This window comes from Gossypium raimondii, chromosome 13 (genome assembly GCF_025698545.1).
Source record: "Gossypium raimondii isolate GPD5lz chromosome 13, ASM2569854v1, whole genome shotgun sequence".
Taxonomy (NCBI): domain Eukaryota; kingdom Viridiplantae; phylum Streptophyta; class Magnoliopsida; order Malvales; family Malvaceae; genus Gossypium; species Gossypium raimondii.
In genome coordinates this window covers 3,995,555-4,021,769 of record NC_068577.1, presented here as the reverse complement: position 1 = coordinate 4,021,769, position 26,215 = coordinate 3,995,555, and the positions used below count along the sequence as shown (strand labels likewise).

Here is a 26,215-nt window from a genome sequence, read left to right as displayed (position 1 = left end):
TTTAAATCAAATGAAACATACTTACACTTTTCTAAAACTCCTCATTCAAAAACCAAAGATTTGGTTGGCCCAATTTCATCCTTCACTAATTTCTAATTGTCAAATTTTAGTTTTCGTCCATTTATTATGCATAAATCCTTATACTTTAATTTGGTATAATTTAATTTCTATATATTTATAATATTATTAGTTAATCAAATTAGTTAATGAGGTTAATCATTTCAGTCAAAATATTAATGTTTTCTTTTTCTTAAAACATCATTTTCATGATGATTGATATTGTTTTTTTTTCTTAAAATCATCATTTTCTATTCATCATGTTGTCATAGAATTTTTTATATGGGAAGAGAGTAATTTAAAAAATCCATTTTAATATTTTAATAAAAATAATTAACGATATTAACTATTTAAATTAACCCATGAATAGAATGCTACATTATGTTACATTAAAATATAAATGATAAAAACATCAAAACTACAATTTAACCAATTAGAAATCAATTAAACTGCCTTTGCTTGCTATATCATACTTGGTTTCCCATTCCAAATACCAATCAGTGTTAGATCCCTCTTACTATTTTTTACACAAACAAAGTTATATTAACATTTTATAAAATATTGTCGATTGAGGCTTAGCTCGATTGGCATAGACATTATTGTCAATATAAGAAGACGTGAGTTTGAGTGCACTGAAACGCATTATCATCCTATTTATAGATTAGGAAAAACTATAGGTAATTTTAAATATTATATAAAAAAACAAATATCACTAAAACCGATAATAAAATTTTTCAAAAGATTATCCAACATAAAAAAAAAGAGAGAGAAATAAAACAAAAGGGAAATATGATAAATTGGTAATGCATGAAGGCTACGTGTAGTACAAAAACGCCTTTTCTCTACGGCTTAAGTCATCGCTCTCAACTACATATATCGGTTACTTTTAGATGTAGTCAATCTATTTGAGTTACTTCCCATTTCAATTTACTTTTATTTAATTTTAAATTATTGTGAAGGGTTAGATTTTTCGAGTCAAATTATTATGAGTTGAAAATCATTTCAGTTTTTATCATTTCGAGTCCCATTATTTCATATTATTTGTTTGGCTATTTTGGATGAAGACTATTTTAAATTTTTGTTATGATAATCGGTATCATATCAATCGATATGTATTGATTTAGTTATATCGATTCGTGTCTACTGATATAAAATTTTAATGTTTTAAGCAAATTATTAAATTTTTGTCTTAGCCATTCTATTTTTTAATAATTACTTAAAAAATTAGATAGTTATTACATTAAACTATTGAATATAATTAATAATTTTAAAATTTATATTTTAAATCAAGGTAAGATAAATGACCGATGAAATTGTTACCTTTATTTTGAGCTATGAGGTGGAGTTGGTGGTGTTAGGGCTACTTTCTCTATTTGTTAAGTGGCTTTGGCATGTAAATGGACGCTTGAATTTGCTTGGGACATGGGTTTCCATCAAATAGTTCTCGAGGTTGACTCTTTGATGACTATAAAAAAATTACGAATGTTCAGTGTGAATCGGTCTCACCTGAGTAGTTATATTTCAGACAACAAAAAATTTATTGAACGATTCTTTGAGTTGGGTGTGTGAGTTGAATCATGTTTAACAGGAGAATAATATTGTGGCTCACTAAATTTAGTTTGACGGTTGCGTCGAGTTACTTTTGGATTGAGGACGGACCAACAGACATGATGACCGTGGTAGCTCATGAGTGGTGTCTCTTTGGCCGTTAATGGCGATGGGATTGAAGTGCTCCGCTCATTTTGTCATGTTTGTGTGCTTCTTCAAGTGATCTTTGGTTAAGCAAATGTTGCTTGGCTGGTTTTCTTTAGATTTAAAAATGTTGGGCTATATGTCTTGCTTTTCATTTTTTCTTGTGGTCATATTTATTTTTTTGTGCTGTCTTGTTATATTATTCGAAGATAGTTTAATATTTTTATTAAAAAAATTAAAAAAATAATTAAAATTAAAGTATTTGAAACTCGTACCAATTGTATTAATAATATAATAAATAGTATTGTAAATGGGATTTAAGGTCGAAATATTTGGAATTAATGGTTTGACAGCTAAAAGGCAGTACCTGTTTTTGTGGCCAAGGAGGAAGGCCCTATTTCTAGCATAGCATACTTGTTGTTAAACCCATTAATTTCAGATATTCTGACATTAAATCTCATTACTTTTATGACTCGTATAACAAACAAACTTACTTTTTTGACTCATACATCTTCATAGCAAACAAATTAATTTTTATGACTCATACTTTTACATAACAAACAAACTTACTTTTATGACTCATATAAGATAGTGAAACATCTAATCACATCTAATCACATCTAATCACTTTCATAGTATGTTCTAACATCAGAAGTGAGATTCAGTTATTCTATCATCTTTGTTTTTTCTTCTTTAGCTTTGTAGCACTTTATCTCCATCTGTTCAAGACCATCACGTGACCTGTCAAGATTATCTTCTACTTCTATAGGTGATGTCTTTTCCTGCGAATTAGTCCAAATTAGCGTGTTTTCTATTGCACGGGTAAAAAACCATGGATAGTCTTGTGACCATTCTTTTAACTTATTATTTTTAAAGTTTTATTTATTTTAATTTTATTATAGATATTTTATTATCTCTTTTAATAATTTATTGTTTATTATTTTTAAACCTACTTAAAGAAAATTTATAAGTATATTGTTAATTTATTTTACTTATTTATTATTATTGTTTTACCATATCAATTTTTAAAAATGAAAAAATAAAAGAAAAAACCAATGTTGCAGACAGAATACACCTGTTATCTTCCTCTGTCTCTCTCAGATCATCTCATCCATTTTTTCAGTGGTTTTGTTTTGTCCTATTTTGTTGATCTCTTCTTTTTCCTTTTCTTATTTAAATTATCATTAAAAAAAACCCTATCTGAAACTCAGACCAAAATAACAAGGAGAAGGAGAGAGCAAGAGAAAAAAAGTACAAAATTCCCAAAATAAAACTAGAAAGAAGGGAAATAAAAGAAGCAATCCCTGTGACTCCTCTCCTTAAAATAATCAAACACCTGATTTCTTTTTTCCTTTTTTAATTTTAATGGTTTTCGTTTCATCGTCTCAGCTTTCTTTTTCAGGTATTTTTCTCTTAATCCAGATGATAGTAGTTTTGATGATCGAGAATAGTTGTTTTTTCAAGATCATTTCACTTTACCCTTTTTGGGATTTCTTAGTTTTTTGGTAATTTTATGGTTATTTTCTTTATTTTGAAATATTACGAGGGATCGAGGTCGACCCATGTTGGGTTGTTTGCTAATTTTCCTTGTCAATTTTAATCGGATATTTATTTTAATCATCTGATGCTTTTTTTTTTCTAAAAGAAAAAACTAAATGGAGGAAGAAATGGGGTTGGATTTTTCTGGTTTTCTCACATTTTTGTCAAAAGACCAAAGCTTTACTAGCACTGAAGCTTTCTTTATTTGGGTTTGTTTCCCTTTAGTTTGATGGGGTTGTCAATGTGATAAAATTTGTGTTCTTTTTCTTTGTTTTTCCTTTTTTTGATGCAGATGCTTAATTTTGCATTCTTGGATTGCTGATTCTGCAAACTACATTTTGTTGATTTTGTAATTTGAGGCTTGAAACAAGCGACACTCTGATCTACAAGTTCCCGTATTTCAGCATTTTATTCCTTTTTGATCTACTTATATTGCCTAACAAGCACATTATATGTGGTAATAATTTAATATCAATGTTGTTCTATCTAGCTTGTAGTTGGTTATGGTTGTCAATGCATGGAAATATTGATAAAGTTGTAGTTGAGTTGTAGGCTAGTAGTAATTAGCTTTGATTTGTTTCTACTTGGTCTTGGTGCTGTGAATTTGACTGCTTGATCTGCACTTAATGTGAATGGCTGGTTATCAAGCTTTGTCATTTTGCACTGAATTGAGTGGTTGTGAAGTATTTTTGTATGTCAAAATGGAAGGCAGAAATATATTGGAAGAAAGAGTGATTTGCTAAGCTGGTATTGGAGATTCCAATTATCTAGATTCATATTGTATTTACAATTGTGAGTTCCTTGAAGTGATATTGAATATGAATGTTCAGCATGTGAGATGATGAAAAGGGTGGGTTAATTGGTGTTAAACATAAATTACACAAAATATGAGCTCCTCAGTTCTGGTAACTTTGTTTCGCACATGCTCAGGTGCATTTTCATATGTTGCATGAGAGACTATGCCAATAAGAGAGAGTAGCAGCCACAAGTATCTTATGTCCTGAACCAGAGAATTATCGCCTTATGAATGCCATACCGAATTTCCTGGGGTAAAGACATAGTGAACCAACTGCTTTCCTTAAACTGTCAACCTTTCAACTACTATCAGGTCATATCTTGATCTCTAATTGACCTGGCATGCTAGAAACTAGAACTGTTGGTGTTCTGTTTTTGTTTTACTTGGCCTGTTAGGATATCAAGTTGCATGCTATGTAACATAAAGTTGTTCTTGCTTGCACATTCTCACAAAAATCAATATCCATTTGCAACTGAGGTAGTTATTTCTTTTGGGTTCAAGATGTTAACTGGTTGGGCCTTTCATTTGCAGACATACGTAACCTGGGAAAGCTGGATAACTCAGGAGCTTCAGAACTTATTCTGTAAGATGTGGTTGCAATATTGTTTCTTTTTATTACTTTACATAATTCCCTTGGATGACCCCTCTCCTTATTTCTCCCCTTTTAATAACTGAAATGCGAATTTGGATATTATGCTTATCTTTTCAGGTTTTAACTACCAGTCTGATCTTGTGATCCCTTTCGTATTTTGACCTGAGAAATGCGGAGCTTGAATGGAGACTTGTTCTGAAAGTTGGAATAGTATTTAGTGTCTCAGACATATTTCTAGGTGGAATATATCTTCCCTGATGCAAGGTCAGGGGGGCACCATTGACTCTTTCCCTGAAACTGTTAACATTGATGAGGGCTCTGGTCCCAATGACACGAGCATTGGTCAACCAAATTCTTTGCACAACATGCTGAATCCTGTGGAAACTCGGTTATCCAATTATGCAATGTCTTCTAGTGGGATGATGCATGGAAGCACTGTTACTCCCGATGTTCAGAGTGTTAGTGGCTGGAGTTCTGGGGAACCGAGCTCTAGATTGAGAATTCAAAACCAGGTGATGCACGATGTTCTAAATCACCATCTTAATGATGATGGAACAAAAATAGAGCGTGGTTGGCCTTCTTATGGTGCTCATGTTGGGGCTGCTCCAAGGTCAGAAGAAAGGCGGATTGAGCCAGCAAATGTCATTTTTCCTGGGAGACTGAATAATGGTCGAAGTGGCAATCAGGTCCGAAGTGGGCCCATATTTTTACAAGGTTCAAGCTCTAATCATAGCCCACACAATGTGAATCTAAATGAAGGGTTTATTAGCAGCAGTGGTAATTCAAGGTCGAGTGTGGGAACTGGTATAGGTCTTAATCTCCACAACTCAGTTGGACTAGAAAGAGAACAGATTTCTAATGCCAGTGTTTCTTCTGATAATGTTGGTAGTTCTTCTGGAAGCTCTAATTATATGGGGGAGGAAAATAATGATGGTTCTGGCACTTCTTTGGGCAGTTGGGGTTTATCCTGCAAAAGGAAGGTTCTTGAAGGTACTTCTGGACAGTCTTATTCTGCTGGTACTTCAAGCTGTTTTCAACAAATTGAAAATGCTGCTTGGCATGCTGATCCTGCTCGTAACGATGCTTCTAGCAGCTTGAGTTTATCGACACCCTCTTGGAATCTCCTTAATGTTAGTCCTCCTGATCAGCCGAATCCAAGAGTTGGGCTTGGTATGAGAGGAGTAATTAGTGATGCATTTCCTTCTACCTTAAGAAGAGCAAATCCAGGAAACCAACAAGGACCTTTACCCCATAGTTTATCATCAACTGGGGTTGCTGGGCATTCTAGTTTCGGCTCTCCTGGTCGTTCTAGAGCTGCCCTGTTTGGTGACTCTCTAGACTTGAGATCCACAGCTGCAATAGCTGGAAATTCTAGTTCTGCGTCGACTCAACCTCATATGAGGACCACTTCTGTTGTACCGAGAAATGTAAATCCTTTCCCTTGGAATGGTACTTCTGGTTTAAGAGCTGCGAACCCATCAAGTTCTACTAATTTTGGAGAGAGAGCTGCTGCATTACGGGAGGAACCAAATATAAGAAATATCCCTAGAATCAATGCAGAAAATACCATGTTTGTACCAGCAACTGAGATGAGAAATTTAGCACAAGATCCAACAGGTTGGAATTTGGCTTCTGGAAATATTAGTACTTCTGGAGACTTTTCATCTACAAGTCGACCTGGGCCTAGTTCAAGCATCCATCCTTTGCCAACTCCTGCCTGGATTCCTCCCCAAAACCCACCAATTCATAATCAACAAAGACTATCAGAATTTGCTCCCTGGTCTTTATTTCCTCCAATTGATTCTGAACCTGGTGGTCGTAGTGGCCATTTTCCACCATTGTCTTCAGGCCCTTCTGCTTCCTCACAAGAGACAATGGTGCCATCTGGATCGAACATCCAGGGTAACAATCAACCATACCCTAGGTCTGCATTCATATTGGAGAGACAAGATGATGATGTTCTTGGGATGCCCCATTCGTTGCGAGCTTTGGCTGCTGACATCGAAGGGAGACACCGGCTAATATCTGAGGTTTGTTTCTGAAGGTCATTTTGCTAAATTTTAACTTCATTGCCTCTGTACATTTATATGTCTAAGGCTTCCTGAATAGGATTTGCTCTCAATAAATTCTAATACTTAATAGTAACAAATTTGGCTTTCCAGATAATGATGATTAGCAGCATTCTAGAATCACCTAGTTATCCATTTCTATGATATGCAGCGAAATTTAGTAACGAATATTGTGTTTATACACATAAAAATTTACACCCCTGCATGCATGCACACATCTGGTTTATGCACTCATACAAACAAATAAACCATAAATATGTTCTAAGAAGACGGTTTGGTTTCAAAATTGTTGTTCTTTTGTTTTCCACATTTTATGTTTGATGTTCTTCACAAATTCATTTTGGGTTGGATATTTAGTAAGTACCTTTATTTATCCATTTATGTTAGATTGAACTGTCAAGGACAAAAGCAGATTTTTAAATTCTTTTCTTTCTATTTTCATTTTGATATTCCCATTGGATTATCGGTTTGTAGGTGTTGTTTTATGTAACACTTGCACCCACCTCATCCTCATCAAAAAATTTCATCCTTTAAAATCATATCACACTCTTATGCTTATTTTATGAAAGAAAAAAATAACTTGTCCAGTTTTAAAAAAAATTCCCCTTTGTAGTTTCATACAGGGTATTGTGGCAACTATTTATAGTTTGCACTTTCAGAAAGAATCAATACAGTTAACATGTTATATTAGTGCTTAATCAAATTCTGATTTAAAATTTCCCTTTCTGAACATTATTAAAAGTTTATATAGGATATTCTAGCATTAATATAAGAATGTTAAAACATGAAAGAAATATGAAAACCTGTAGTAAACCAGGCTCCTTATCACATCATTTATTTGAGTCTTTCTGCAAGCTATTTGTGTCATCTATAGCTATCATTTTTCCTTTTAAAGCTTCTGCAAGCTGTATACTCTATATCCCTGCCGATGTTCATCTTTCATATCTAGTTCATATTTTAGTTTGGATTGAATTATCTGTTGCCATTAGTGCTTTCTGTCCCGCGCATACAAGTCATCTTTTCACCACATTTTTGTACCAGTTTGTGACCTTTTCCCACCTAAATTTTTAATTAAGATACGAAGTCTTGAGCAATCTCAACCTAGAAATGAAAATGGGCAGTTTGTATCTACTTTCAATCTATTTTTATAAATGATTGAAATGCATATTCAATTTTTACAAATATATTAAGTAGAAATTTATGAAAGTCAGGTGCTGCGTATTAGTCTCTCTACTAAAATGCTGTTGTTCACTCTTCTCTCAGGTTTTTTTATGTTTTGGTTTTATTTTTTTCTGCTCAATTTTGTTGGATGTTGATATCTCTATTTACCTCTCCTTCAATACTTTCTAGGAAAAAATAGTTCTGAAACCATCTCTGTTTTTTTCTCAATTCCTGGTTATGCAATTCACATCTGTTAGTTTACATAATCTGTTTATACTATTTGCTTTTTAGCTTGTTAATTTATTCCCTTTCAGAAAATAATGTCTTTTACAGAATCTGATGAATTAAGTTTGAGATAAACGATATGCATCACTAAAATTATAGTTTTCTATAATTGCAGTTGAACATAAGGAAAAAAAAAATTCTAATAACTTGCTGCTTATGTTGTTCTCCTTGTATCAGATACGCCAAGTCTTGAATGCCATGCGTAGGGGGGAGAATTTACGAATTGAGGTTTGGTTTCTGTTTCATGCCATTATGTTGCCACGACATTTTCATAAATAGGTCGTGAGCTAGCAGCTGAATTTATTTTTATTTATTATTAATTTTTGGCAACACTGGCTATAATGATTTTGCTGGCTAATGTTGAAAAGATTCATTTCCTTTTCTTTTTGCATTTTATCTTACATACCTGTTTTATTTATAGGTGATATGGCTGTGCAACTCATTTCCCGTCCCATTTATTAAAATTTTCTCATACCATATTATCCAAAATACAACTGAACTGCTATAAGAACATTTCTATTAGCGTTGATTTTTGTGAAAACGTATATATTTCTTAGGATGAGATTAAAAACTTAGCAGCTTCATGTGGTTAGATAGCTTTGGTGTAAATGTTTCTCTTCTTTGGTGCTAATGTGGTTAGAGACTGTTCTCACCATTGAGAACAGATTCTGTATGACTTTGTTTTACTAGCTTAGTCTTGAATGATCTGTCACCGATTGTTTTTATGCAAAAAGCATATTATTGGATATTTTGGTGCGTAGAAAGTTTGTTTGACATCTATAGGTCGCTAACTAGATTGCTTCAGCAATTGAATATATTTTTGATGTGGGGACACGGTGATGTTCCCTTGTTTTAAGCAACATTTCGGCTCATATTGCATATAGTCTAGTCTTGTTTTTATGGTTGAGGTCACATGCATGGCTTCATATCCTCAAAGCAACACTTCTTCTTGCAGCCTTTGAAGCTTAGCATTCATGGATCAAAATATACTACACCCTATGGTCTTTAAAAAGGAAAAGAAACAGGTTTCCGACTTTGGAAATACTGAAAACATATCTAAGTACTTGCTAAACAGATTTCCACAAAATGAGGGATAAAGAACTCTATTAGTAGAGCACCCCGGTAGACCCTGGAAAGGGCTCTGTTGTCTGAGAATAATTCATAGTCCTTCCCACATGATATGATGTTGTATGACATTAGATCTTTATGTGATACCCTTACAGGATTATATGGTGTTTGATCCATTCATATATCATGGTATGGCTGAAACCCATGACAGACATAGAGATATGCGCCTTGATGTTGATAACATGTCTTATGAGGTAAAAAGGGATTGCTGTTTTTTGTTCAATCACTTCACATTGGACGTTATTCTTCTCACATTGCAAATGGAACGCTAGGAATTGTTGGCATTAGAAGAACGCATCGGAGATGTGAGCACTGGACTGAACGAGGAAACCATTCTGAAGCTGCTGAAACAGCAGAAGTACTCATCCACCACAACGGAATCCACACAAGAATTGGAACCCTGCTGTATCTGTCAGGTATGATGCTCAATGACAGATAAGCTGCTTTAAATAACTTCATTCATCTCACCTGTTACCTTGTCCGAACTTTAACGATGGCAGGAGGAATATGCAGATGGGGATGAGACTGGGACACTAGATTGTGGACATGACTTCCACACAAACTGCATCAAACAGTGGTTAATGCTAAAAAACCTGTGTCCCATTTGTAAAACAACAGGCTTGCTCAAGTGAGAGCAAAGGCTGTTGTGAGATCCAATAATAGGGTTGGGACTTGGGATTATATATAAAATATATATATCTGATTCAAACTGGCTTTTCTTGCCCTTGATCTGTAACATTCAAGGCGACGGAGCCGCTGTTAAGGTTACGAATTGCAGGATGAGTTTGTTGAATAACTTGCATAAAGCATCATGACGATGATAAACTAATTTGAAATAATATCTATTTTATGACATTATCAAAGCTTTGAAGAATGTCAATGGTAGTAGTTTTTAAACATGTTGATCATTTGAAGAATGTCAAGGCATCAACTGGGATGTAGGATAGATTCTTGATGATGATGGTGGTGGTGGGAAGAATAATGGTCTGGCAGTTTGATATATGATGAATGATGAGACATGTATATATATCATCAGTTCATCATCATCATCATCAACTCCACTATCTTTTTCCTTCTGCATGTACAGATTTTAGCAGCCGTTTTATTTGTTGTAGCGTGGACAACACATTTCTAACACTTTATCATTCTATGCCCAAACTCTCTTTCTATAATTTACTATTTACTTCCAATATTTTATACCTTCAAATAAGGTATTTTTTTTGTAGCTAAATAACACAATATACATGTCCCAATTGTTTTTATTTGTAATATTAGTATGCCTATGCATAATTAAAACCACATACATATAAAAATTGGGATTTTTAAAAAAATACATAATATATTATATATTTTACATATTTTTTAGATGTCAACTTTCAAATATATGAGTTAGAGCATATTTTCAATTTTTTTTTCAGATAAAGTGAACCTACCTGAAGATGATAAGCTAAGTTGCATGCATGCATGCATGGGATAGCATTAATTAACAAATAGAAACAAAAATGAGTAATTGCTTTCGATAGACCTTTTCATGGCTGGACTAGTAGGTCCGTCTAAAATGTAAGAGAGTTTAAATAAAAATATAGGCTTGAAAAATGGACTTAGACAAAAAAAATAAGGTTCGTTTTTAAACGAGCCGGACCTTGGGTAAGGCATTTTTTGCCCGGGCCTGGTCCGAATTCACTTAAGGACAAAAAAATTTGTTATTTTTTTTTGTTTTTTAATGCTATTTTCTTGTTATTTTCTCTCTATTTTGTTACTATTTTGTTGTTATTGTTTGGATATTGTATAAAACTTTGCTTTATTGTTAATTTTGTTATTATTTTAGAGGTATTTGTTAATTTGTTATTATTTTAGGTATTTGTTTGTTAAGTTGCATCTATCTTAATATTATTCAAGTATACATATTTTTTAAAATTTATTTTCAATTTGTTGGGAAATATTTATTTTTTAAAATAATATAAAAATTAATACGAGTGGGCTGGACCCGAATTTTAACATTTTTTTATAAGTCGGGCTTAGACAAAATTTTAGGTCCATTTTCCGGATCAAGCCGGACCTAAACCTAACAAAAGGGCCTAAATTTTTAATTGAGTCTGATTTGACTCGACCCATGAACACCTCTAGCTTTCGATAACTCATTAGAGTTTAGAAAGGTCCTTCGCTAACATTTCTATTTATATATAAAAAGGAGAGATGTAATTCATAATTCTTTTTATGGTTTTTAAAAATTCGACTGTTATGTTTGTTGCTTTATTGCCGTAAATATATGTCTGAATAATTTTAAAAGGTTTAACCTTTTACTTTTTCTTCAGAAAAAAATTATGTAAGAACCTTTTAATGGTTAAATAGATATATTTATTTTATATTTAAGTGTTTAATTAAGTTAGTGTTACGAGTCAATATATAAAAATTTAATTATTAAAAATAATAAATATTAATAAGAGGGTACTTTTTTATCTTTCTGTATTTAAAATCAATTTAAACCCAAAATAAATCTAGAAAAATAACACAATGTTGAGACTTGAAACACCATAATCTTTAAAGACTCAATTTTACCATTTTAACTAAAGTCACATTTTTTATACTTTTTTATAAATATATATATATATATATATATATATATATATATATATATATATATTTACATTATTTTTACTCACAACTTGAGTGCCATAAAATAGTATTAATAAGAACAACATTATGAATCGATTTAGTAGGGATATTAGATTAAAAATTTAATGTAGGAGAAATACAATTATATTGATAAATTGAATTGCTAAGATATTAATCACACAAAATTGTATATAAACATATAGAACTAAATTATTATTATTATTTTGATAATTGAAGGTAGGGATGAGGTTGTTAGTGATCAGGGGCGTAATTAGGTGGGCTGGTAGTAGACCTGTCTATGGGTTGGGCCGAGCCCGAAAATTTTTTTGGCCCGCCTCCTAGGCCCGGGCCCAACCCGGCCCCAAAATATGGGCCTGAAATTTTGTCCAGGCTCGGCCCGGGAAAAATATCATAAGCCTGAGCCCGGCCCATTTTTTAAAACACATTAAAAAATTATTTTAAAAATAAAAAAATAAAAATATTTTAAAAGTATTTTAAAATTAAAAAATAAAAATAAAAAATATATTTATTATATTCGGGCCGGGCCGGGCCAGGCCCGAGCTAAAAAAGTAGTGCCCGAGGCCAGGCCCATTTTTTAAACGGGCCTTATTTTTTTTGCCCAAGCCCATATTTCGGGCTTATATTTTTACCTGAACCCTCCCATATTTCGAGCGGGCCGTCGGGCCGGGCCAGACCGCCCGGCCCATGGACAGGTCTAGCTGGTAGTGTCTTAGTCCCCCTTAAAATGAAAAAAGATTTCCTTTAGGCATTTTAAAATTTTTAAAATTTTAAATTTGTAAAGGTAAAATTGTACTTTGGCCTCCTAAATATAATAAAATTTAATTTAATTCTTTAAAAATTATAAAGATATAAACTATTAAAATAGTGAAATTACATTTTTACTACCATAAAAATTATAATTTAATTTCTGCCTCTTTAAAAAAATCTAATTTTGCCCTGTCAGTAATTAAATTTATGCTCTCATGACACAACATAAATATTCTAATACTAATGTAATAAAATTTTCTCATTCTATTACGGGAGCAAATGTCATAGAAGTTATAATGAAATTATTCAAAAAATAAAAATAAAAATAAAAATAAAGTGACGGTTATCATGAGTTTTAAGTTGTGAGACCTTTAAAAGGAGAAAAAAAACATCTATTTTAAAATTTATCGAAATAAAGTTTCGAGTTTTAATTACGTGTAAGTTTATAGACAAACTAAATAACATCAGAAAAATTAAATTAATTTAAATATTTTAAATTTAATCGAGATTTAATGTAATTTACGGTTTGGTACAACGCGGTTTGGAAGATACAAAAATATATATAATATATAAAATAGATGGACATACGTTTTTGTTTAGATTCTGAGTAACGGCATAGGCTTATGATTGTATTTTGGGCACTTCCTTGTTGAAAGACAATCTCTTTTTTCTTGTTTGCCACCTTTTAAACGTCTTCTCTCCTCTCTCTCTTTTATCTTCTCAATTCAGCCATGTCTGCCACCCCTGGAAGTTTCTTCTTATGCGAAAACCACCCATTTCCACCACCTTCTAACAACAATTCAGGCGGTGGTGGTGCCAATGGAAGCGAAGACAACAACCAACATGAAAAGCAACCTCTGCAAGACTCCACCAACAACAAGAGAGGGGGCGAATCGGATCATGAAATGCATATATGGACCGAAAGAGAGAGGAGGAAGAAGATGAGGAACATGTTCTCCAACCTCCATGCCTTGCTTCCTCATCTATCTCCTAAGGTAAAAAAAAATATCCATACCATCTCTTTATCTCTTTAATCGCCATAAATTAACCTCCTGCTGCTATTCATTCATCACCAGAACTTTTTTTCCCTTTTAATTACATGGATTAATAAGTTAAAAGAAAGGAAAAATAATGGTTTTGGTCTTTCCATTATGTTTGAATTTAAAATTTAGTCCTTTAGTGTAATTTGGTAGTGGAAATAGGTAACACGGTTAATTATTCCAATTTTGTAACATAGATTTTAATTTTTTCTTATGTTGACGTGATGAGTTTGAGGGTTCTTCTGAAGAAAAAATCGTATCACCATTTGATCATGTTATATATTTGAATTGACTAATTACATTATAAGCATAAAGGACTAAATTACTTCAAATTGAAGTTTAAAGACCAAATCTTAAATTAAAACATAATATAGAGACCTAAATAATCATTTAACCTAAAAGAAAACGTAAGTTTCAGTTATGGAAAGTGCTTGTGTGTACCCAGATAGGTTCTTTCATTTGTTTATAGTTTAATATGGTAATGTATTTATTGTAGCTGAGTTGTCATAATCTGTTTAATTTTCCAAATCCCAGTTTTGTTTTGAAATGAACAATTACATCAGAAAGAAAAGGAAAAGTTTTGTAAGTACGGGATTAAGTCTTGAATTTTATGTTAATTAATTTGAAATTTACACAAATTTACTTATGAATTAGTGATGTGATTGGTAACTAATTACGGGGCGAAATCAAAAAAAGATTTAAGGGGTCGAAATTAAATTGTAATTTTTACAATAGAAAAAATTGTAATTTCACTATTTTAATAGACTATATTTTTATAATCTTTAAAGGATTAAATCAAAATTTTATATTTTAGGAAGCTAATGTGTAATTTTACCTTTATTAATTTAAAATTTTAAAAGGGTCATATGAAAAAATTTTCATTTTAGGGGGTCGGGGCCCTTACTAGCACCCCTAATTTTGCCACCGACTAATTATATCTTTTAAGATTTAGATAGTACTATTCATGGTTTGTTTCATTTGAGCACAACACAATTTAACCAAATCAATTAGTTGGTCGAACCGAATCGGTTAGCCGGATTAAGAACTAATTGATACACGAATCTAAACAAAAAGTGTTATACTTGTTTTTAAAGAAAATTGGGTAAATTGAAATACCAAAAAAAAAAAAAATTTAAAGTAAGATAAAAAGGAGGAAATTAAAAAACTAACTTAATAAATGATATTTATGTCATTGCTGTTATTAAGTTGTGTTTATAATTTTGTTTTTACTTTTCCCTATTTACTTAATTTTCGGGAATTTTTAATTTTGGATTAGTGACCTAACATTAATAAAAAATCATGTGATGCCATGATCCTCGTTAATAACCTCTAAATTAGACAAGCATCTGATGAAGAGTTTTAATGTTTTGACAGGCTGACAAATCGACCATAGTCGACGAAGCAGTGAAGCACATACAAACCCTAGAGAAAACCCTCCAAAAGCTGCAAAAACAGAAGCTAGACAGACTCCAAGAAGGACCCAATCCCATTGACTTGGGTCACCAGGATACAAGCAGGGAAGCATTCATGGCGGATCAAGTATTATCTGGAAACGATGCTGCAGCCAAGGATTTAATAATAAAATCCAATTCTGTTACGGTCGCTCAACCCCGTTTGCAGTTTCAAACATGGACCTCCTCCAACGTGGTGTTGAACATCTGCGGCAAGGAAGCACAGATAAGCGTGTGTTCGCCCAAGAAACCAGGGCTGTTCACCAGTGTTTGCTGCATCTTGGAGAAGCACTACTTGGAGGTCATATCTGCCCATGTTTCCTCCCAATCTAATCGTTCCATCTTCATGATTCAAGCTCATGTAAGTTATATATGGTTTTTTTTTGTTTTTAATCTCTACATCAAGCTATTTGCTGCTTCGTGTCTTTGATTTAGTTATTTCTTCTTTCTCTAGTTGCATGCATAGTTAGGGTAATATTCTAGAGAGACATGAAGTGATTGTCTTTTACACATTATTATGACATTGGTGAGTTGAAAGTTGATGATCTCTCAATAAATTAGTATTGTCTCCAATGGAATTGTCTCTTAACTTTGCCAAGAGACTGAATGTATGAAGAAATAGTAGAATTCACAAAGGGAGAGTATCTTATCGAATCTTGATAATCTTGATAAAGTAGTCTCTTGACAAGTATTAGAGTCGGAATCTCAGTAGTAATTTTAGTGTATGGTTTCTAAGAATATGAAATAGACGACACCATCTATATATACATTTGTGTATGTGTGACTTACACCAAATTATCAATCTACAAAAATGAAGCAGGTGGGAAGTAGTGGAGCTTATAATCATCAGGTGTCAGAAGTGGACGAAATATTCAAACAAGCTGCAGCTGAGATCATGTTCTGCCTCACCTCTTGATTATATGCCCTCTTTTACATGCATTTATAGATAAACGTCTCACAGTTTTTCTGTAAAAGCTCCCATATATGTATGTATGTATATATATGAGTAAAAAGCTCTTTTTTTCTGCATATGATTGAAGGTAGCTTTGTTGATTCCCTCCATATATATAGTCCATAGTGTGGAAGGCATATTATCCAGAAAATATACCCAGTTTTACTTCACAACATGCTGAGTTGTTGTTATAGAAAATCAAAATATACTTTGATGCATGGGTGCCTTTAATGCATGATTGGTTTCTTGAATTATAATTTTTTAATTTTAGTATTTAATTTTTTAAAATAGACACATAAAATTATAAAAAAAAGTATATAAATTAAGGTACTTTCTATATCTATTTTACATTTCATGAGTTTTTTTGGTATGTAGTTATCCCGCTTAACAATATCATCTCTAATGTTCAAATTCATATTTTCTTCTATATCTTCCAGTAATGCTAAAAGATTACCTATTTAGCCATGTTAATTTTAAATGTACAAACGCTATTAACTTAGAACTTAATATTGTAAGAATTTCAGTTAACACATCAATAAGTGGTTAGGTGTAATGGTAATGTATATTACATTCTCAAGGGGAGGACCCAAGTTCAAACTTTGAAGGCGATATTGCTAGCAGAGTAGTCATGAACCTCAAACATAACCTTTCGAACATAAAGAATATAATTAATAAAAACAATAATAATCTATTAATTTGATGATTTGGGTTCTTTCAGATCAAGTTTTCTTATGGATCATAATATTGGGCTAAGAAATAATATCAGTATCAATATCAGGCCTGTTTCAGCCTATATTCAAAAACCAATCTCATGAACTTAGCTTGTAAGCGCCTATACGGATATAATATGATTCTGATGTAGTAATATGAGAATTTTCAAACTATAAAGATCTAACATTAATACTTATAAGAAAAATCAACTCATCATGTTACAAGGTTATGTAATGCTAATTTTAAAGTTAGGATCCAAATCCAAACTTAGCTATCAAATTTCAATGTACTTTTGTTTCGATGTCAACATGTCTCAAGACACTAGAGATGGTGTCTCGAGGCATGGTTCTTTATGTCTAGAGACTAGGTCTCCAAACCAACCTCCCTTGTTTCCTTAATTTTGCTTCGATATTAAAATGTCGCAAGACTTGGAGCAGGACAAAATTAATTTAGCTTCGAATTTTATTTGTCACTTGTCTCGAGACACTAAGCATATAGATCGAAATATAAGGTAAATTTTGTTCTTATAATCTCAAGACTCAATGGTAAAATAGCTCTAGAAATACATTTTCAAGTGTATAAACCATACCAAATGGTACCTTAAACATACCTAAACTTTACATCAAAATAAAACTATCAATCAAACACCTAAACACAACCAAATGACATCAAATTATAACCATCAATGCAACATCATTTAATCAACTAATTAACATAAACAGACTTATATAAACTAGCATAATTATCTACTAACTAAAGATTAAAATTCAACTTATAAAACCTTATATGCCAATATACTAAATATACCAAAATGACCGCTTAAGCAACATGTCCAAAACAACCTAAGGACATAACATTCCAACTCAAACACATATATACATATAAAAGAGTAGCAAAATGATTCCCAAGTTAAATTGTTGAGAATGGATGCTTTTAGACTTTCAACCTACAAAAATTCTCATCCGAAACCTACACACGGAAATAAATAAAACCGTATGTTGAGTATTGAATACTCAGTGGTGCTAGTATAATTCAAATACATCTCATTAAGAAATGATATTCAATACTCAATACTCAACATACAAATAAATACTACTTTAACCCATTACCTCGATGCGTAGTCATATTGATTATAACAATTAGTTAGTCTATGAAAGCAAATTGAAATTGAATAATAGAAGCACAAACTGTAAAAGCTAAATGATGTCTAACTTTTTGTTTCCTTCGCCTTTGATGTTCCAGTGTTGTCTTTAGCTATGTTTGATAATACAATTACAAAAACCTCGTTAATCACATAACTCAACACAATTCAATGAAATCAAACATGAATGTGCTTAATTCAATTTAGTCCTTCACTTCTCTAATATTCGAAACATTTACATTGCATAATTTATCTGATCGAATTTAGATCCAACTTAATAAATATAGTACGAGAGACTTTCTAATTCTATTAATTATTAATAAACCTTAAAATTTTCACTTTTTACAAATAAGTCCTTGGTAGAGCGTAATTTGTTAATAATTTAATCTTAATTTCAACTTGATTCACTATCACTAACCACTTTTTTATCATGTTCACCCCTAATGTAATCTAACCTCATTCATTCTAACATCACATTTCTCAAATTTTCCAACAATGAAAATCTATATCTAAACTCACTAATATCCTTCATCATTTAACCAAAAATTCAACTAAAATTTTAAGAAAGGAGCTCACCTAACCCTTAGCAAGGTACCACAACGGTGAAAATGAGAAGGAAAGGGTTTCTTTCTTCTCTTCCTTATTTTGGATGGTAAGAAGAGAATGGAAAAGATGCTTCTCTTGATAATTTATCCCTAAACTTTATCAACCCATTTCAAAGGTAGTCATCAACCAAAGGCATACTATCATTAAAAAAGAAAAAAGGAAATCTTCTCCTGAGAAGTAATTCCAGGTAAAAATGCAGCCCTTATGATTTGGCAACACATGGGAGTAAAGTTAAAAAAGGACATTAATGGTTGGACCCCCAAAAGAGTAGGAAACAGAGGAGGTGTGTTGGAAAACATGTGAGCACTTGTAGTAGTTAGCCATCACCACCAGGGAGCAAAGAATATGAGCAGCCGTCACCACCACCACCACCACCATCATGTGATTCCATTCCCATGTGACCCCTCATCTTCTTTTTTACAACCCACAATCGTTAGTTTTTTTCCCATTTCAAACAGAGAGGTGGGGACCCCACCCACCCTTCCTCCCTCCCTTCCCCTGTTTCTATGCCATGATTCCTCTTGCGGACCTCTAAGCATGCACGCCACCAACCTACGTGTCTATCTCTGGCACTCCACAATCAATACCCAGTTTCGTGTTTTCATTTTTTATGTGGCCTCTCAAGCAGTATAATCTGTTAAACCCAAAGAGTAATTGGTTGCAAACTGGAGGCGAAAATGGCTATTGATTTTCAATATGATTTCAGGAAAAAGAGCAAAATGTTTCCAGGAAAACAGACGTATGATTCATTTGCTTTGCTTAACAAAAATTACAATCCTTGTTTATATACACCCATCTCTTAAAAAATGTTGTAGGTATTATCGGAATTTAAAAGGCTTATATTTTTCTGTTACAAACTTTTCGGTGTGAGGCGAGAGGGATGGTCAAAAGGGTACGATTTCACTGCAAGCAAAATCATCCGAATTGCCGATGGAATCTTCGGGCCACGAATCCCGAAGCAACTTAAGAAGCATTTGGGCCTTCCTCTTCGCCCTCTCCGTACAATCACTTTGAACCAGCAATAGCAGCTGTGTCAGAACCCCCGCGCTCACCGCCTCCCTCTGGCTCCCTTCCGACTCCGAGCACAGCGCCATCAGTGCACCCGCCGCGTACTCCGTAGCCCTGTCCGAGATCTTCAGTATCGTTTTTACCAGCAACGGGACCGTCAGCGCGTGCGCCGCGAACGCCGAACACCCCGAGGGGATCCGGCACAACAACTCTATCGTCGCCAGAGCTCGTTCGGCATCGCACTTGTCCAAATCAGCCAACCGGTCGATCAACGTCGCCGGAGCTCCGGCTTGGACGGCTTTGTGCCTCGTTTGCTTCACTAAGCACAAGGCGAAGAGAGCCCGAACGCCGATTCTCAGCGCGCGAGGATAAGAGTTGAGGTTCCTTAATATGTCCACGACGCCTTCGAATATCTCATCCGCATTGCTTATCTGAGCTCGAAGATCCGGCGATCTCGTGCCGGAGAGAACGTTTTCGATGAGTGAAGCCGAGTTAATTCGTACTTCGATCGAGGAATGGAACAACATACGCGACAGGTAGACCACTCTGTTGGGATCCGAACCGATCGACTCGCACTCGGATTCATTGAGTTGAAACATCACTAAAACCGCAAGCGCCTCCACGCTCAAATCCGACGAGCCCGTATCCGAAAACACGATATCTATCAGTACCTCACGTGCGTCATGTGAAGAAATAACGGACCGGTTCTTATCCGAGTCTCTTGCCAGTCCCTTAAGTCGACGCAGAGCCGAAAGACGAGGCTGAAACGGACTGGAAACCGCCGAAGCTTGAGTCAACAAAGCCCGAACCATAACCGGGTCGGCAGGTTGCTTAGGCGTGGGAATCCTCTGTATACCAAAAGCCTGGTTCTCTACACACCAATCTTGAATAAGACGGCGAAGGGTATGGTTAGGAATAAAAGTGAAATCAGAGAGGGGAGCACGAGTGACGGGACAAGTGGTGTTGCCGGTGGCGACCCAGGACTCAATGCTGGAACGGTCGTAGGTTTGGCCGGTGCAGACGGTGACAGGGTCACGCATGAGCTCGAGGGAGATGGGGCACCTGAAATGATAAGGAATTTGGAGACCAACCAAATCTAAAGGCTCAACAATAGTGGTGCCAGGCATTTTCGTCTTCTTGGTTGTTCCAGATTTTGGGGGGAGGGGGTGTCTGAAGATTCTCTGAGCGGTGGCTGCTGGTTTTGGTTTGATATGAGGAAAAAACGTAAAAATAAAAATTGGGGAAGCAGGGGAGAGACAAGAAGGCAATAACAGCTAAGGGAAGGGAATGGTGGGGACTTGTGAGAGGGGTCGGGTCCTTTCGCCCCTTATCTTATCTTATCTGACTATGGGCCACACGTGTGGCCATTTATAAGTGTGGACTCTATAGGAGTAGTTCCAAAGGGTTTTGGTCAAACCAATTTATGTACGACTTGTTTTCTCTTGGGTCCCACCTTTTTACATCACCAAATACTGCATTATTAATTATTCTGATCTATTTTTACGTTTTTAGTTTTTAATAAATTATATATTTTAATTACATCTATATAATAAATATAAAACTTAATATTATTAATTAATTTAAATAACTTAATTTAATACATATATTTTTAATTTTAAATGTTATTATAAAAAATTAAAAATGTTTAAGATAAAAAAAAAGTTAAAAGTTAGATCTAAACTATCAAATCCTACTAATTAATATGAGCTGTACGTATCAATACAAGTTGATCTTGTTTGAAACGGGTCGAAACACATTGATATAATCTAGATGCATCGAAGTTTTAACCAAAATGAAATCTAAAGTACTTGGTGTGGATTAAGGACTGAAACAGTACATATCGATTGGTATCAATATGGTACCGACTATCGTGATTTAACTCTCATTTAGTAGTTTGATTCAACTTAATTTTGAAATTATTAGAGGTTTAGTATAATTACTAGATACAAGTGGGTCTAAAACTTGATAATAATGTTTAATAGAAGAATACGAGATATTTAATTTAGGTTAGTTCTATAGATTTGAGGTTATGTGAACTTCAAGTTTTCATGTTCAAGTTTTATCTTATATAAATTATATGGGAATTCTTTATCCAAATTTTATTTCGGTTAAGTGCTACCATACGTACGTGAATCTTATTTAAACATATTTCTATAATCAACTTGATTGATGGCAATCGAGTTAAGATTTAATCGACAGTTTCGATTTTTTTAAATCTACATCAATTGTTTAACTGAAATCTTTTAATGGTGTTTGATTATTTCAACTAATCAAGTTATATCAAATTAAATTAAAGTAATTAAATTAAATATAATAGAGAAATAAAATTAAAAATCGTAATTTTTTACTAATTTCAAGTTATATCAAGTTTTGGTTAGCCCATGTATATGATTAAATGATTAGATATTTTGAACTTATAGATTTCTAGGTGCTGTGCTTGCTTTTATGTACATGCTTTGAAGACTAAATTATGTTAGGGCTACCTTTACAGCTTGGCTGGTTGTCAAAATCTTGTGAATCAATTTTTTCATATATAATAACAAATAATTATCCAATTTATGTTTATTAAATTAATTTTTTATCTTTAAATGATTAATCTCACTTTTATAATTTTGGATATCATATTAAATTTCGAAAAAGTAAAATAAAATTAAAGTTCAAATTATTCTATTAGTTTCTATATTAGGCATAATCTACGGATTTAGTGTTTATATTCTAATTCGATCATTTTTAGTTAATATTTTTTAAATTTTAATTTTGACCCAAACAATAATTATTAGATTTTATCGTTTTAAAATATTATGTGACAAATAGATTATCACATATGTGATATAATGTCAATTTGCTATTCTTGCATAATATTAAAAGAAAAAGCCGCATTATTCTTGTTAGTAGGTTTAATGGCCGCCATTTAAGTCACGATTGAATTAAATTTCAAAAAATATATAGACTAAAATAATTAAATTAGAAAATAAAATTAAATCCACGTATAATACAAATTAATTACATAATTTGAATTAATGAATTAAATTACTCTCGATTAAATCAAAATTCTAAAAAATATATATACATATATTAAATTCTCAAAATTAAATGTATTTTTATAGATAGAATCTATTCAATGTGGGATTTTTCATGGTTATAAGTTGAAGTGTTTCACTTTCAAAGCTTTGACGCCTTAAAAAAGGTGACTAAAGAAAAATTTTTGAAGAGCACCAATGGAAGTGAAACCTTTGATTTGAAGTAAAATAAAAAGGGAAAAAAAAAGATTACTTTTATTTGGTTAGATTAAGACACTTGAACTAAACCAAATATTTTGTTGACAGTTTTGGCTATAATTATTACCCTTTTGATAATAACATTTTTAGGGTTGCTTTTAGAAGATTAGAGCAAAAGAAGTAACTATTTCTTTTCATTTCTTTCCATTGTTATGTCTGGAGAAACTTTCTTTGAATTTTATTGTGAACATCGGTGTCGGTACATCTGATGGCAGAAATGACTCTATCGTAGAGTTACAAGAACAGTTGTCTTCCCTTACAATGGGCTTTAATAAAGTTACCATAAATATAGAAGTTACGAGCATGGCAAGTTTGAGTGTGTTGACACTTGTAAAAATAAGAAGTCTTTTAATGTCACATAAAGTAATGGTTCAGAGGTTGAAGAGTTGATGTAGAAGAAACAAGTAGCTACATTGCTTTTACTGTTAGATTGTAATATATGCTTTTTAGTGTGATCACAACCACATCCTCAACTTCAGTTGCAGCCATTGATGGGGATGATGGTGATGCTCCCAGTTTACATGAGACTTACCAAGTTTTGTTAGAGAAATGGAATATGGTTTTTGATGTGAAAAAAATCCTTCAATGAGCGAATCATTAATCTAAAAAAAGGTCGATTTAAAGTTTGTGGAGGTTGTCAAATAAAAAGATTATGTGATTCTCGTGTTGGGATTTAGTGTCCTAGTATCGTAATATCATTAAATGTACTTGTACTTTTTCAAACATATTAGTTTAATAAAATTTCATCGTTTACATGCAAATATTAGCTCACTACTTATCTAACGTTTAACTAATTTTAAGTTGTATTATGTAGTTGGATTATAATGCTAGAATACAACTTATATTAATAGACAATCTAAATGGTTTGTAGTCTAATCAAAATTGATCAAGTTGACTAAAAGAATATTATGTTGTTTATTAAGTTCAATTAGGAAGATGCCTTGTAAAATAGATGTGATTGTCTAGAAGATAGAGATACAGATGTGATTGTCTAGACTAGCAGTACATTGAGACAGGACCCCAGTAGAATAAATATTAGATCAGTTTATGGATTTATTTGCTTATGACGTTCATAGTATGGCTTACCTTAATCTTGAGTAACCGACAGACTATATGTGCGTAACTTGTATACTTTAATGTATTAAAAGCCTGAGTACAATTGGTGATAGAGTTGAAAGCTGGTACGTTGAGCTATGACTTCTGCATGATATGATTTCGCTTACAAATGTTGGAAAAATTCCTGTTCGAAAATGGTTTTCTTGTATAGCGAAAAATAAAAATTTTGAGAACCGAGTTGATTTGTGATATTTATAGCAATAAACTCTTTGCCGAAATTTCACTTATGTTTTTAGCTAGATGGATCTTTATCGTTCCCGACTTTCAACTGAATGACTTTCTCTGCTATTCTCATACCACGAACTACTTCGAGTGTGGGCTCGAATGATACAAAGCAGATACTAAACCAAAAATAGTGTTATTTACTTTTAGTGTAAAAGCAAAATATCTCTTAATAGAAACTGACAAAATTGTTATTTCAGAAAATAGAATTAATACTTAAAGAATAAACTCACACTATTTTCGGACAGAATAACAATATCTTAAAATTGTATATTTAGCCTTATCGATGTCATCTATTTATAGGGACATGAGGTAAAATCCTTATTGAATTGTAGAAGTCTATTTCAATAGAAAATCGATCTCCTAGTCTAACTAGGAGGTGGAGTTTGCCATCCCTCTCTTTAAACGTGAAGGGCTTTTGGGCCTCTCACATATCGAGTTCAATTACAAGAACTTCCTAGACTTTTAACCCAGTACTCTATAATTCCATTCAACTCGATTTTGTTTTTCTATTACCCAAGATCAACGCCTTAAATTAATTTCCCAATAAAATGATTTTCTCAACCCAATTCTAATTTCATTAAAATCATGACGACTTTACCGTAAAACAATGTATAAGAAAATATATTTAATATGTAACAGCCCAATTTTTAGTGGTGTCAGAAATAGTGGTCCGAGACCACCAAATCTGGAAAATAAGCTCGTAAATTTTTATTATTTAATATTTATGAGCCAAATGTGGTTTTTAAAAGATTTTTGAATTAGTAATTTGTGTTTTATAAGGCTTTATTAGGTTAAGTGATTTAGAAAAGAGGTATCAAGATCTTGGTCCTATAAACCGAGCCGTAAATATTTTTATAAATATTTACGGGGTGTCATTAAAGTTTCGTTAGAAAATTTTAATGTTTTGGTAGTTAATTAATTAAAAAGGGCTAAATTGAAAAAGGTGTAAAACTTGCTAATTAAAGAAATAGTGATTAAATAGCCCAATAGTAAATAAAGGAGGACTAAAAGGGCAATTAGAATCACATGGGATGGCTGAGGCCGCATAAGCATAGAAAAATCAAGGAATTGAGGTGAAATAAGGGCAAAATTGTAAATTTTACCAAATTTAAGTGAAATAAATGGGAAATTGAAATTCTAGACATTTTCATCATCATTTTTCAATTATAAAACAATCATTGAAGATGGTTTCAGCTGATTTTTCAATATTTGCTTCATGTAAGTTTAATTCTTGCTCTTTCCTTGAAATTTTTATGTTTTGAGACTTTTACAATTAGGTCCAACTAACCATTTCATTAGTTTTTGATTTTATTGAAAGTTTTGGAAGACACCATTGATAATTTTATATGATTTTAGTTATTAGATGATGAAATTAAGATGTTCATGGATACTTAAAGGTATTTTATTAAAGGATTTTGGATGAAATCATGATTTAGGGATTAAATTGAAAAGTTATTGAATTCATGGAAAATTATAAAATTTCATCGAATTCATGGGATTCTATTGGTATATATGATAATATCTAGGCTTGAGATAAGGATTAAATTGCATGAATTTCATTTTTCGAGCCTAGGGAGGAAATCGTCATTAATTAAAAGTATAGGGGCAAAACAATAATTTTACCTAAGACGTGACTTGGATTGAATTGAATGTAAATTGTATTAAATTGATGTTAAATTTACTCGTATAGATCCGCATAGATAAAAAACGGAGTTAGATTGTGGAAAAGAAAAAGTATCGAATTAGTAGTTTACAATTTACGAACAATTGTCGAGGTAAGTTCATGTAACTTAATTGTGTATATTTATATGCTTATATTGAGTATTAAATATGTAAATTGTGTAAATTTCATATATATATGTATGTAATTGATCTCATAACTGAAAATTCTTGATAAATAAATAAGCCTCATTTGGATAATTAGATTTGATGGATACAAGGTTCTGTTTCCTGAAATGGTTGTGTTCCTGCATATGTTGCGGAT

The 26,215-nt window shown here is 32.7% G+C and overlaps 3 protein-coding genes across 9 annotated transcripts; 2 read left to right on the top strand and 1 right to left on the bottom strand.

The window, feature by feature from the left end:
• The first annotated feature begins 2,813 nt into the window (after nt 1–2,813).
• LOC105782149 (E3 ubiquitin-protein ligase MBR2) lies at nt 2,814–10,182 on the top strand. 6 transcript variants are annotated; one of them, XM_012606679.2, is made up of 9 exons: nt 2,814–3,151; nt 3,581–3,745; nt 4,219–4,337; nt 4,616–4,667; nt 4,794–6,706; nt 8,369–8,419; nt 9,415–9,513; nt 9,592–9,735; nt 9,820–10,182. In XM_012606679.2, exons 5-9 carry the CDS (start codon nt 4,934–4,936, stop codon nt 9,949–9,951), a joined length of 2,199 nt encoding a protein of 732 aa, XP_012462133.1. In that variant the 5' UTR covers nt 2,814–3,151; nt 3,581–3,745; nt 4,219–4,337; nt 4,616–4,667; nt 4,794–4,933; the 3' UTR covers nt 9,952–10,182. The 6 variants fall into 6 exon arrangements, with proteins under 6 accessions (XP_012462133.1, XP_012462136.1, XP_052482180.1 ...); XM_012606682.2 differs by having other exon boundaries at nt 4,219–4,396; XM_052626220.1 differs by lacking the exon at nt 3,581–3,745.
• A 3,066-nt stretch (nt 10,183–13,248) lies between these two features.
• Nucleotides 13,249–16,256, top strand: LOC105784519 (transcription factor bHLH95). 2 transcript variants are annotated; one of them, XM_012610422.2, is made up of 3 exons: nt 13,249–13,698; nt 15,118–15,555; nt 16,012–16,256. In XM_012610422.2, the coding sequence occupies exons 1-3, from the start codon at nt 13,435–13,437 to the stop codon at nt 16,108–16,110; spliced, it is 801 nt and encodes a 266-aa protein (XP_012465876.1). In that variant the 5' UTR covers nt 13,249–13,434; the 3' UTR covers nt 16,111–16,256. The 2 variants fall into 2 exon arrangements, with proteins under 2 accessions (XP_012465876.1, XP_012465878.1); XM_012610424.2 differs by having other exon boundaries at nt 13,256–13,698; nt 16,015–16,256.
• Nucleotides 16,257–19,326: 3,070 nt separating this feature from the next.
• LOC105783627 (U-box domain-containing protein 26) lies at nt 19,327–20,925 on the bottom strand. Its single transcript, XM_012609197.2, has one exon. The coding sequence runs from the start codon at nt 20,737–20,739 to the stop codon at nt 19,489–19,491; it is 1,251 nt and encodes a 416-aa protein (XP_012464651.1). The 5' UTR covers nt 20,740–20,925; the 3' UTR covers nt 19,327–19,488.
• Nucleotides 20,926–26,215: the final 5,290 nt, after the last annotated feature.

Bases quoted from the DNA above. Each gene is read 5' to 3' on its own strand.
- LOC105782149 (XM_052626219.1), top strand. From the start codon at position 4,934: ATGCAAGGTCAGGGGGGCACCATTGACTCTTTCCCTGAAACTGTTAAC. The intron at 8,420-9,414 runs GTTTGGTTTCTG...ATACCCTTACAG, and splicing joins GGGAGAATTTACGAATTGAG to GATTATATGGTGTTTGATCC. The intron at 9,514-9,591 runs GTAAAAAGGGAT...ATGGAACGCTAG, and splicing joins TTGATAACATGTCTTATGAG to GAATTGTTGGCATTAGAAGA.
- LOC105784519 (XM_012610422.2), top strand. From the start codon at position 13,435: ATGTCTGCCACCCCTGGAAGTTTCTTCTTATGCGAAAACCACCCATTT. The intron at 13,699-15,117 runs GTAAAAAAAAAT...ATGTTTTGACAG, and splicing joins TTCCTCATCTATCTCCTAAG to GCTGACAAATCGACCATAGT. The intron at 15,556-16,011 runs GTAAGTTATATA...ACAAAAATGAAG, and splicing joins TCTTCATGATTCAAGCTCAT to CAGGTGGGAAGTAGTGGAGC.
- LOC105783627 (XM_012609197.2), bottom strand. From the start codon at position 20,739: ATGCCTGGCACCACTATTGTTGAGCCTTTAGATTTGGTTGGTCTCCAA.